Below are 12,952 nucleotides of genomic sequence, written 5' to 3' on the forward strand. Positions count from 1 at the left end.
TTTTCTTATTTTACATCCAAAAATATTTTTTAACACAAAGTGAGAAATTATTTTTATGTATATAAGATCAATATTCTTGCTCTTCTCCAGGATTACTTCAACGACAATAAACCCTTTCTGTTGATAATAAACTTTTAATAGGACCTTTATACCCCTTTTCCTGTAGAAAGCACAGATTTTCTTTGAAGGCAAAGAAAAATGCATGTAAATACAAAGGCTCAGAAATAACAAATGTCATCACATTTTGTGCATTTTTGGGCTTAACATAAAACCGTAGTCTGCTTGTGTGTACCTATGATCACACTGATTTTTGTTCTCACTTAGTGATCAACTAAAGCACAGCTCTGCATCTCTGTGTATATCTATTATCTATGCCACTTTCAATGATCACATATCCATCTTATGGATGTAATGACATTTACTTATAAAAGCCATTATACGAGTTCTTCTTAATACATTGCTATTTTAAATAGTGCTGAGAAAAGCAAAATGTATGTCATTTATCTCTAGTGATTTCCTAAAGATATTTTAGTAGAAATAAAATTGATGGGTAAAAGGAATACATATTTTTTAAATGTGGTACTTACACCAAATTGTCTATTGGAAAGTCGAAAACAACTTAAACTTTAGCGGCAGTATAAGCACCATCACTCTATTTTCACAAAGGTTGTAGATGGAAAACTGTATTTCAGTCCCTTTTTCACTTAAATTTCTTTTTTCCCAGGGACACTATATTTCCCTATGTCCACTGGTCCCTTGTAGATATGCAAAGAAATACTTTGCACGATTTCAAATTACAGGTTTTTGTTCGTTTTGATTTCAAAGACTTCCCTGTAAAACGAAGATAGATTCTGTTGTCTGATACAAATATGTTGTAAATATTTGCAAGTGCATTGTCTTTTATTTTAATAATATTATTTTCTGATAGAGGCTTTTAGTTTTTTATGTTGCTAAATCAATCTCCAGAATTCTTGATTTAAAAAAAATATTTTTTAATATTTATGTATTTTTGGGAGACAGAGACACAGCGTGCAAGCAAGGGAGGGGCAGAGAGAGAGGGAGACACAGAATCTGAGCTGTCAGCACAGAGCCTGAAGCGGGGCTCGAACCCACAAAGCACGGGATCATGACTCCCAAAGTCAGACCGCTTAACTGACTGAGCCACCCAGGGGCCCCAATTTTTTTTTTTTTGAGAGAGAAATAGAGAGAGACAGAGAGAGAGACAGAGAGAGAGAGAGAGAGACAGAGACGAGAGAGAGAGAGAGAGAGAGAGAGAGAGAGAGAGAGAGGCAACACAGAATCCCAAGCATGCTCCACATTGACAGCAGGGAGCCCGTCGAAGGGCTTGAAACCATGAACACCTGAGATTATGACCTGAGCCGAAATCAAGAGTCAGAGGCTTAACTGACTGAGCCACCCAGGCACCCCCCAAAAGTCTTGCTTTTCAAGTCATTCTTAGGATGGGTAAATAGGCATTTGTGGGATTTTTTTCTGTTACTTTTCTTATTTTGCCTATTAAAATTTTTAAATTGATATCCCATCTGGAACTTATTTTAGGGAGATAAAATTCTAACAAGTTTTCTCCAAATCGGCTGTTTCTCCACTACTTACGAATAGTTCACCTTTTCCTACTAATATGAAATGTCACCAGTATGAAATTCTAAAGTCTTATGTATATTTGAGCGTTGGTCATGTTCTACTCTGCACCACTCCTTTATCTGTCTTTTCAGCTGTGTGTAAATGAATAATTTGTGGAAATTTCAGGTACATTTTGATATCTGGAAGGGCAATCTACCTCCTATATAAAAACATAAGTTCTTAGGTTAATTCCAGTTTGTTAACATACAGTGTTCTACCAATTTCAGATGTACAAGATAGTGAGTCCAAAAATTTCCTTAATGACATCACAAGAAGAGCATGTGTAGCTCAAAATTCTTAAAACCAGGATGCTTTCATTTGCTTTACCTAACACTGACAAATACAGGAAGGGTACACATTTTGAGAAAAAGGAGTCCTCCTATTCAGAGCCATCTTCCACTTCAAAATGTCCTTCCAAGGTCCCTCAGGAAATAGCACACATACCTAAGTGTACACAGACATAAACTGGATACTGGATTTTGTCCCAAGAATTTCTAGCCCAGAAGTTGATTACAGGAATTATTTCTCCCATTATGCGCTTTTCTGTGACGTTATGGTATGAAAATGAGTCCATTAAAAACAACATGTTGTCGACACTTAATTTCGTGTGTATAACTATTGAAATTTGGGTAAATCACGTCAAACTTGAGAGTCAAGTGGTCTGTTCAGGAATTACCGGGTACGTGCCAGGGCAGCTGAAGACTTTGTTTTTGCCACTCACGCTGTCGGCCTGGTGCTAGACCACGTAGGGTTCCCACGACCGAGGGGCAGCGGGACCTCAGGAACCCAGCCCCCTGAGGGAGGGCTCGGATGCACAGGTAGAGCTAGGCCAGGTGTGCTCTTCTCCCAGGTCCGTCCCACCTCCTCCCTGCCAGCCTCCAAGCCCCTATTACCTGTTCATCTTGTCTCTATCATCCACGCCATTTTCCCCCAAGAACAGAATCTGTTGCACTTGCGCTGCATTGCCCACACAGGCAGCCTTGTGGATCTTTCTGAGATCTCTGTCTTGGACATGGTAACCCAGCAGCAAGTTGTCAATTCTATTGTTCTTCTGCCCAACGCCCCTGCCCTGCCTCTGCAAGCCAGAAGCGGAGCCCAAGGGCGACATGCCCTTCTCCCTCCCGAACCCCCAAATCCTCTTCATGGCGAAGCCTGCGGGCTCCACAGAGACTTCACCCCGCCCTCCCTTTCCACTACCTCCGGAGCCCAACACTAGCGCCGGAGACAGGCCAAACCCGCCTGGCCACAACACCCCAGCAGTGAGGATCCGGGTTTGGGTAGCTGCCACTTCTCAGTAACCGGCAACAAGCAATACCGCCGGACACAAGCGCGCTTGCGCACTTCAGAAGAGGCAACCAATGCGCATGCGCACAGAAGCCTAACTGTCAACGGTACCCGCAGCTCCAAAGCCCCCGTCCGCCGGCCCAGCGCGGCGCAGCGAACAGAGGGGAGGAGGCTCCGGTGGGGGGTAGGGCGGGGTCCCAAGCCACGGAACCCAGCGGGAGCCAGCACCTCTGCTCGCCACGCTCGGGTCTCGCCTCGGCACCCTTCTCGCCCCACGCGCGCCTCCCGAGGGGCCCCGCCCCCGCGCCGGGGCCCAGGGTGCAGCCAGGAGGCCGTGCCAGGACCGTGGGAAGGGCTGGAGGTGGGGCGTGAGGCGGGGATAGGGGCCGGGCCGGGGCCGCGACGCCCGCGAAGCCTGGAGCCCGCTGCAGCCGCCACCAGATCCCGGGATGGGACGAGAGACTGCGGCGGAAGCCAGCATCTTCCAGCCTGGGGCCCCGGGGGCCGCGGAGCCAACGCCGCCGCCGCCGCCACCGCCGCCGCTGTTGCCTCTGCTGCTGAGACCAGGCTGGAGATGGGTGAGTTGACACTGGCGTCCCGGGGGACCCGCGCCACAGCCCCTCCATCCAGGCACTCCTAGCCCTCGGCCTTGAACTCCGCGCTGCCGGCCCAACCCCCCCCCCCCCACGCCTTCAGGGCTCCCACAGCCCCCTCCCTCCCTGAGCATGACCCTAGGGGCGGGAGCGGAACCCAGGGGCCGTGGGTTGGGGGCTTGGAGACAGGGAGGTGGGGGCCGGATGCCTGGGAGACTGTTGGGCTCCCACTCCCACGCCCAGGCCCAGCGGGGCACTGTGAACGGAGGGGAGGGGGCTCCGGTGGGGGGTGGGGCGGGGTCCGGAGCTGCCAAGACAGGCGGGAGCCCGCACCTCTGCTCGCCGCGTTCAGGCCTGCCTTTGGCACCCCTCTCGCCCCACACGCCACTCCCGGGGGGCCCCTTCCCCGCGCCGCGTCCCAGGGTGCAGACTGGCCGCCGTGCCTGGACCGCGGGAAGGGGTGGAGGTGGGGCCGGGACGCGGGGCTATGGGCCGGGCGCGGGGCCGCGATGCCCGCGATGCCGGGCGCATGCCTCAGCCTCCGCCCGAGCCCGAGATGGGGTCAGAGGCTGCAGCAGACGCCAGCATCTCCCCGCCGGGGCCTCGAGGACCGCGCAGCCATCGCCGCCGCCGCCGCCACCGCCGCTGTTGCCTGCGCTGCTGAGACCAGGCTGGAGATGGGTGAGTTGACCCTGGCATCCTAGGGACCCCGCTCCGCAGCCCCTCCATCCACGCCCTCCTCCTGGCCCTCCGCCTCCATCTCCGCGCTCCCGGCACAACCACCCTCCCACGGCGTCAGGGCTCCCACAGCCCACTCCCTCCCTGAGCGTGACCCTTGGGGCAGGAGTGGGAGCCCCGGGCCCGGGTGTTGGGGGCGTGGAGACAGAGAGGTGAGGGCCGGATGCCAGGGAGACTATTGGATGCCAGGGAGACTGTAGGGCCCCGCGCCTACAGGGGAACTGCGAACAAAGGGCAGGGGGCTCCGGTGGGGGAATGGGGTGGGGTCCGGAGCCGGGGAGCCTGGCGGGAGCCGGCACCTCTTCTCGCCTAGCTCCGGCCTCCCCTTGGCACCCCTCTCGCCCCACACACCCTTCCCTGGGGGGCCCCTCCCCCGCGCCGCGTCCCAGGGTGCAGCCTGGCGGCGGTGCCTGGAAGGCGGGAGGGGTGGAGGTGGGGGCGTGAGGCGGGGATGTGGGCCGGGCGTGGGGCCTCAAGGTCCATGATGCCCTGCGCTCGCCCCAGACTCTGCAGGAGCTCGAGTTGGGGTGAGAGGCTGCAGCAGACGCCAGTATCTCCCCGCTGGGGCCTCGAGGGCCGCGCAGCCATCGCCGACGCTGCCGCTGTTGCCTGCGCTGCTGAGACCAGGCTGGAGATGGGTGAGTTGACCCTGGCGTCCAGGGTGACCCTAGCCGCAGCCCCTCCATCGCCGCACTCCTGACCCTCCGCCTCCATCTCTGGGCTCCCGGCCCAACCCCCACCCCGCCAAGCCGTCAGGGCTCCCACAGCCCCCTCCCTCCCTGAGCGTCACCCTAGGTGCGGGAGTGGGAGCCCCAGGAACAGGGTTTGGGGGCGTAGAGACAAGGATGTGGGGGCGGGATTCCAGGGAGACTACTGGGCTCTGATGCCCCCTCCCCCATCCAGGCTGGCCCCAGGACCTTTCCCAGGCCCTGGAGGGCAAAGCCTCATGCCTTAGATCCCCTCCCTAGGCCTGGGCAGGGGCATCCCCTACGCGAGGGGCTCAAAAGGCTCTTTGTGAGCTCTGCCCCCCACTCCCCAAGCCTCCAGCTTGGGGGTCCTGGAACAGGGCGGGAGCGGAGGCTGGGACTGTGGCTGCTTGACTGGACCAGGCAGAGGGGCGTGGGGAGAGCACCCTTAGTCCTTTAGTTGGGGTTGGGGGGGGGGCGTGGCGAGGCTCAGTTGCTTTTCACTGCACTGGGAAGGGTGGGGAAGGGAACCTGGCTGGAGGAGGGCTCTATCAATATCTGCAAATAGTGAGTTCTGGAAGCTGGGTTGGGGAGGGGAGCTTGGATGTAAGTCAGAATGGTGGCACCTGAGCTGGAGTGCCATGAGAAGCAGAGGTGGGTCTCAGCCAGCTCTAGTAGCTGGAGGTCATGTGACTCTCCTGGCTCTGGAAGACTCCCTCGAAGGCCTGTGGGCAGGAATACTACCCCAGAGAGACCCCTCCATGGCTCCCCAGAACTGGCACTGCCCCATCCCCATAGCACTCTTTGCCACTCCTGGGACACCAGTCCTGACCTGCCTTGATGGGGAGCTGTGGATACTGGCGGGTCACCTCCCCGGGCAGGGCAGGTACTGAAGATCCAGGCCTCCGGGTGCTGAGGAGATAGGCACAGGGTCTTGGGAAAGTTTGGAAGAGGTTCTGCCAGCCCAGGGAGGAGAGAGAAGTTGCTGGAAGAGTTGGCTTGCTCAGCACTAAAGGGAAGGGCACTCTAGGTAGAGGGAATGGCTGGAGCAGAGGCTGTGAGATGTGAGCGCCTGGTCGGGGTGGAGAGTTGTGGAAGGGGGGGCTGGTCAGGTATGGGAGTGACCCACGTGAACGAAGGGAAGGAGGGCCAGGTGGAGGTGAGGTGTCAGGCCATCCCAGCAAGCTGGCCCAAGCAAGCTCCCAAGGACAGCGAGGAGCTGATGGGGCGGCAGTGCTGCCATCTGGCTCAGCAGCCCCTCTGGAGTCTGCCCAGGGTCCCTGCTGTGGTCAGGGCTGCTTGGCTCACATCTGCCGGTGGCTGGACCACCCCAAGCAAGCCCGCTTTCTGAGTCTCAGTGTCCACATCTGTCAAACGGGGAGACTCCTCCACAGGGTTGTGGGGAGGTCTGCATGAGGTGATGAGTGTAGGGAGCCCAGCACCTGAGAAGGCCTCGGGAAATCCTTGGCCGCTGTGCCAGTATGTTTACCTGGAAAATGGGGGCATTGATGTCAGTTGGTGGGCCAGTCTCAATTTACCCTGTGGCGATGAGGATCCTGTGAGGGCTGGATGTGACCCAGGGAAGCCAGGGCTGGGGGCACTGCAAGTCCGTGTGCTCATGCTATTCTGGAAGAAGAGAGAAGCAGTGGGCGGCGGCCGGGGCGGGGTGGTCCTCCTTGTGCCCCTATGGGCACCTTAGCCACGGCATTCAACGGACCCTGCTGTGTTCCCCAAGGCCAAAGCCTCTTTTTTCTCCATGCTGCATGATGCACCCCTTCCTCCTAGTCAGCCCTAGCCCTGCACATGGAGGACCAGAGCTCCCTTCCAGAAGGTTCTTCAGACACTCAGACCAACAAACACAATACCTTCCTGCGAGGGGCACTGTCATGGGCAGCCGGGTGGAGAGGACACAGACCTTAGCCCCAGGAGAATGGAATCTCGTTGGGCAGCAAAACCAGTCGGGCCTCCATGGTCTTGTGTAGCACTGTGCTGGCTGCTTAGGGGTGTGTGGGGGGGGCCGGGGTTGGGGGGATGGGGGGCTGGGCGTTGCATTAATTGCACCATGGGACAGTCAAGGGCAGAAGTTAAAAGCAAGGACTCCAGATCCAGTGGCCCAGGTTCAAATCTCAACTCTGCCACTTCTTACTTGTGTGACTTCTTACTGGTGACTCTGCCTCTCTGTGCCTGTTTCCTTGCCTGTAAAATGGGAACGACACACACTAGTGCTATTTGAACAGCTTGGTTCAGTTTCTAGTGGGCATTTATGCCCCCTCTTCCAGAATGGGTCTCCCAGTTCACCCCTGCGTCCTGGAAGACTACACAGCCTGCTCCAGTAGGCTATCGTCTTCCTCTCGTGTGTGAGTCCCTATAGGCGGGGGCCTGCCTTTCTGTGTCCGTTGCTTGGGCAGGGGGCAATGGTGTGCTGGCAACAGGCCCTCTGGGAGAAAAAGGTACCTGATAAACAGCGTTGGCAGGTTTCCATGGTGTAAATCTTCCAGCAAGGCCCATTTGAGGCTACCAACAGCTTAACCATCTCGCAGTGGGAGCTGGTCCATGCCAGCTTTAGCACCCAGGCATTCAGTAGGTGCTTAATAAATGATGGTTGAATAAGGAGAGAAGGCTCCAGAGACTTGGAGAGCTGCCAGGCCATACTGTAGCTGAGAGAGGGAGGCATCCGACAGGCTGAGGCCAGGACAAGAGACCACTCTGAATAAGTAACCCATGGTGAGATGGAGGGCAGAGGGGAAGGAGGACTGGTGTCCTCCCTTCCTGGGAACCTCTGCACCTCTGACCCTGCGTCACTTCTGTTCTGGATCCTCTTGACCTTGGCCTGGTTTGGGCTGTCTGCACAGCATGACCTAACTGGATCCCAAGCATTAACCTGACAGAGCTCTGAGAAAGGGTCCAGACGGGTCTCAAATGTCAGATTCTATTCCCTTGCTTATGCTGTTCCCTCTGCCTGAATGTCTGTTCCACCCACTTCTTCCTATGTGCCCTGAAACTCTGTCACCCTTCAAAAGCCTCCACCCCAAATCCCACAGACCCTCCTCCCCTTCTGCTGTTTCTCTGGCCTTGCAGCCCCTCTCGTGTGCACCCTGCCTGTCCATAAAAATATTAGTAGCTAACATTGCATCTGGACAACGACCTGTGATAGAGGTACTGTGATAATCCCTTTTGCAGATGGGGGAATGGAGGCTCTGTCTTGTTAACGACCACCCATCCTTTGCCTCTCAGCTTGAGCATCCGTTCGTTGTGCAGAGAGGCTCCTTGCTGTGGGCTGGGCAGAGCACCACTTCTCTTTCTTCAGTGTGTTTGCTGTGGCGTGTTCCACTAGGCCGTGAGTTCCCTATCCTATAGGAGCTTGAATGAATGAAAGAATGAATGAATGAGTGAATGACTTTCAGCCCCAGGGAGCATCCCTGTTCTTTTACCCATTCCTCCTCCCTTTCCATCCCTGTGGGAGGAGACTGACCCTCCAGAGGGCATCCTCACACCATGGAGGGATGGTCACAGGGACCCTGCTTAGCCACACCTGCCAGAAGGGAAAGGGAAGTGAGGCTTTGGGCGGGGCTGAAAGCAGGCATGGTGGAAGGGTAGTGGACCACCCACCTGTGGTCTAGAGTGGGGCTGACATGGGCCCACAGCACTGCCTGTAACCCAGGAAGTTAACGGGGTCTCAAAATACTTTTTCTTGCACCGCCCCAAGTGGAAATTCCCCTGTTGGCCCACTTATTTTCGTTTTATCTAGAAAAATAAAGTTGGAAACAATCATTCACACACCCTAATTACTCCATTGCTTTATGAATTTAGAGCCTGTTTGGCTCTAGACTTTGGCTCCTGCTGAAGGAGGAATCCCCTGGGAGGGGCAGGGTGAGGGCCAAGGCAGGAGGCCAGAGTCTGCTCTGACACTGGGGCCTCCTCGGGGTCTGCCCTCCAGTTGCCCTCTCCTAGCAGGCTGGGAACTTCCCAGAAGCAGCAGCTCAGATTGGGGTCTGAGCAAGGGAGGGTGGCCAGAGGCAGTCTCCAGGATTCTGGTTGACTGGGGCCCAGAATGGATGACTTCCCAGGCTGTTCTACCCCACCTCGACCTCTGAGTCGTAATAATTTGCTGCTATTTATCGAGCACTTACTATGTGCTGGGCGCTGGGCCAAGCACTTTGTCGGCATCATCTCAGCTATGCCTGCTAACTTCCCTTGAAGCAGGTACTATTATTCTCCCCTTTTGGCACTTTGAGGGTGCCTGGGGCCCGGGGCACAGGGCCGGGAAGTGGTGGGGCTGGGATTGTATCCAGCCTGAAGGACCCCCATAGCCCGATGGGGCCCCTTGGATAGACCCCTCAGTCACTCAAAAGGGAACGGTCTCTGAAGCCTGGACGCCCAAGACAACCACGTCACTGGTATCCTGGCCTCCAGGCCACCCTCCTTGTGGCCCTGATTGCCACTCCCTTCTTCCCCATAGTCCTGGGGCTCTGTCTCTGGAAGCCCCGTGTAGCCTCACCTGGGCGGCTTGGGGAAAATACAGACTTCCTAGGCCCTGCCACACCCCGCTGAGTCAGAGTCCCACTACGGGAGAGGGGGCTGGAAACCCAAATTTTAAAATGTTGTCCTGGGGATACAGAGCTTGCAGACTCCCAGAACCGCTGCCCGGCCCAGTGGAGTTCAGGCTGCTTTAAGAGACTCCCTTGCCCTTAACCCAGATCTCTATGACCCTGCCCCCGCTTGTGTTCTCAGCCTCTGCCCCCTGCTACCCTAACCCAGCTCTGCACACACCACACCACACTGACCCCCCACGCCCCAATTTGCCTTTATCCAGGCACCTGCTGCTGCTGTTCCCTTCTGGAAACAGGTCGCAGCTGGCCACAGACCCCACAGAGCTTGTGTAATACTCTGGACCGGTCGATCGTGGCCCCACTCTTGCTAACCCGGGCCTGGCACACAGCCTGGGGGAATCATGGTGGGTGAGCAATGGTGGCCGGGGAAGGCGGAACAAGGGAGGGCTGCCCATGACAGGTGGGGCTTCTAGGCTGGGCACACAGGCACTCTCTGGGGGCCGGCACCTTGCCTAACATGCAAAAGGCATTTGATGACTGTTTCTTAACTGCTTAATGAATGGTGATGGGTCGTGTGACAGGTGAGGGCCACTTCCAGAAGCAGTGCAGATTGGCCGTTTTAAGCAAAAGATGGAGAAGGTGCCTTCCGGGCCATCTCTGAGGACCGTGAATATTAATGGTCCGAACTCATTTATGGCTCGGATGGGAGTGAGGGGCTGGTGCTTTCTTGCTTGATTTCATTTCAGTATCTCAGGAGCCCTGGGAGGGGGTGCTGATGTAATCCTTATTTTGTTCAATGGAAACTGAGCCCTAGACAGGTGACTTAGTAGGGTCACACAGCTGGGAGGGGTCCTGCAGAACGGGGCCTTGCCCATTGTGTGAAAAAAAAAATAAATGAGTCTGCACTCTACAGTTTCTGAAGCAGTAACACATTATCTCAGTTGGTTCTAGCTGTGGCTTGGAGGTGTGGCTCTACATTTTCACCTATGCCCACATCCCAGGGTCAAAAAACCTGCATCCAGGGGCCTCCTGTGTCTGTAAGGGGCGGTGGTGGGAAGAGATCCTGCCTCCGGCCTGGCGGGAGAGAGAAACAAAGAGGCAGTGTTGAGGGCTCTGGCACATAGTAGGTGTTTGGGAACCCCTGTGGTCAGTTCAGGCAGAGCCAGCTCTGGTCCCATCTGGACCTTGGAACAGCCCAGATCAGTCTCCAGTCTTTGAGCCAAGGCCCACAGGGTGTGGGTGACGGGTCCAAGGTCATACCTGCCATAAGGACTAGAGCAGAGGGTGTGAGGCTCCTCCACCACGGCAGAGAGGTCCAGGGAATGGGGCAGGGGCATTCTGTGTGTGCGGGATGACCTCTGTCAGAGCCATTAAACCACAGAGCCTGGCCTCAAAGGGCCCCCAGGCAAACCCCCTCTCAGGGGTGTCCAGGACTGCTGTGGGGCCTGGCGTGTTATTGCTGTCACGGAAGTTCGGGGCCATACCTGAGTAGGGACAGTGGTCCTACAGCCACCAGTGGGGGATGTAACAGACTCTGTGGTCTGCCTCCAGGCACTGGCATGTGGGGAGGGCAAAATGCACGAGCACCCCACCCAGACTAGAATCCAGGTGCTGGCTTCCCCCACACACACCTCCCCCACCCCCGCCCCGCCCCGCCCCACCGCTGGGCCTTTGCAGATGCTATCCCTCTGTCTGCAGTGGCCTTCCCCTCCTCTCCTGGCAGGTGCTGGCTCATCCTTTAAGACCCCACCAGGAAGCCCTGCCTGACTCCCACCCCAAGGGCCAGGCTGACCCACCCTGACAGGATTTCCATCTGGCTGCTCCACAAGATGCTGAGAACCTTGAGGGCCTGATCTGAGATGCCAGTGGAGTGGACAGGGAAAGCAGCTGTAAGGTGCAGCCCAGTTCAGGCAACTGTCCCTGCAGCCCAGAGAGGACACCATGCTGGGGAGCTAGCCAAACACGTCCATTTCACAGAGGAACCATTGAAGGCCCGAGGTGCTTGGGACTGACCCAGAGCACCCTGGGGAGTGTTTGGTAGTCCCTTTGTGTCTTGTAAGAGGAGAGCCCAGGGCTATGTGGCCGTACCCCTCCCCCACTCCGGTCCCCAGCTGGAACATTTGTCTGCAGGATCCAGGTCAGGTCTGAGGGGGATGGGAAGAAGCCCAGGAGAGCAAAGTCCCCAGGGCTCAGGTCTGCACTCGGTCTTCCCATGTGGAGGACAAAGCTCCTTAGAGAAAATGCTTGCTGTCCAAAAGCTGGCAGGAAATCCACATCGATAGCTCATTCTAGCAAGAAGGTGCACGGGAAAAAAAGCCTGTGAGAACTTAGGCCCAAATGTTAGGCCAGGGATGGTGGGTGATATTACCCTTCTTTCGCTGTGATTTTCACATTTCCTAGGTTGTAGGTGAAACCTTTATAGCCAGAAAAATGAAGTTACCATGTAAAGGAGAGAGGTCTAAGAAAAGGTGCCCTGAGAACAGCCAGCTCCCCATTCATGAGACTCTGGGGTCACCAAGTGTCAGTGGCTTCCAGAGGGACCCTGGCCCCGGGCCCATCCCCCAGAACAGGCGTGCCTGGGGCAGACAGCTTAGCCTATGTGTCTCTTTCTCAGAATTTGGGTCAGCGAGAGACCTGGGGCTACTGGGAAGTAGCACACCCAGAATTTCATTCAAACCTCTGCTGTCCTTCCTGTCGTGTGGCTTGGGCCTCAGGGCCCTCACCTTCCCACCTCCACCTGGAAAGCCACCCCACCCCATCCCACCCCAGGCTGCCCTCTGCCCCTCCCAGCCAGAGGTGGCCCTAGGGCTATTTGCTTCACCTCCATCCGGGTGCCCAGGTGGGTGCATAGCACTGTTGACTGCCTTCCTACTGACTCCGGCCCCGAAGTGCCTTTCCAGGGGGTCTACCTACAATGTAGTCAAGTTCGACCTCGTGGAAATGGTCTTTGGAATCACAGCTGAGCCTTGATCCTGGGTGAGGATTCGATCTCCGTCTCCCCCATATACCTAGTACAGAGCACCCATTCATTTGGTCAGCTGTCATTCAGCCAAGTGCCAGGGCCCAGGCTAGGTGCCAGGGGCACAGCTCTGCTGACTTGAGGGTGTGACGTGTCTGTGTTTTTGAGCACGTGTTTTGTGCACATCACCTGCACGCACAAACAGCGTGAGCATCTCTGTCATATGTGAACTCTGGTCTTTGAGGCTGTGACAGTGTGTAATCCTACCGGGACTCCGGGCACACCTGGTTAATTCATTCTGCAAGTGTTTAACAGACACCCACTAAGGAAGTCAGGCTCTGACCCCAAAGAAAAATGACCCAAGGTCTCTGTCCTCGGGAAGTGCCATCTTGGGGGCTGTCGCCGTGCGGACTGGTGGGGGCAGAAGCCAGCAGGGCTGGGGGTGGTCAGAAACGTGGTCCTGGAGACACAGGGAAGAGTGGGGAAGGGGGTTCCTGCCCAGCT

General features: G+C 56.1%; 2 protein-coding genes across 4 annotated transcripts in view; one reads left to right on the top strand and one right to left on the bottom strand.

Moving 5' to 3' along the window:
- LOC102962413 (ankyrin repeat domain-containing protein 26-like) overlaps positions 1-2,976 on the bottom strand; it is a 138,698-nt gene extending 135,722 nt beyond the window's left edge. For 2 of the 3 annotated variants that reach the window (XM_042977070.1, XM_042977069.1), the window contains exon 1: positions 2,532-2,976. In XM_042977070.1, coding sequence (XP_042833004.1) covers positions 2,532-2,782 — 251 coding nt within the window. In that variant the 5' untranslated portion in view covers positions 2,783-2,976. Of the gene's footprint in view, positions 1-2,082; positions 2,140-2,531 lie in introns of those variants that run through there. The other variant, XM_042977071.1, reaches the window with a different exon arrangement.
- LOC122236176 (translation initiation factor IF-2-like) overlaps positions 2,781-12,952 on the top strand; it is a 29,353-nt gene continuing 19,181 nt past the window's right edge. Inside the window, exons 1-4 of the mRNA XM_042977068.1 lie at positions 2,781-2,932; positions 3,040-3,500; positions 4,134-4,196; positions 4,758-4,891. Coding sequence (XP_042833002.1) covers positions 2,781-2,932; positions 3,040-3,500; positions 4,134-4,196; positions 4,758-4,891 — 810 coding nt within the window. The remainder of the gene's footprint in view (positions 2,933-3,039; positions 3,501-4,133; positions 4,197-4,757; positions 4,892-12,952) is intronic.

The sequence above is a fragment of the Panthera tigris genome (assembly GCF_018350195.1).
Source record: "Panthera tigris isolate Pti1 chromosome A1 unlocalized genomic scaffold, P.tigris_Pti1_mat1.1 chrA1_random_Un_scaffold_58, whole genome shotgun sequence".
Lineage (NCBI taxonomy): Eukaryota > Metazoa > Chordata > Mammalia > Carnivora > Felidae > Panthera > Panthera tigris.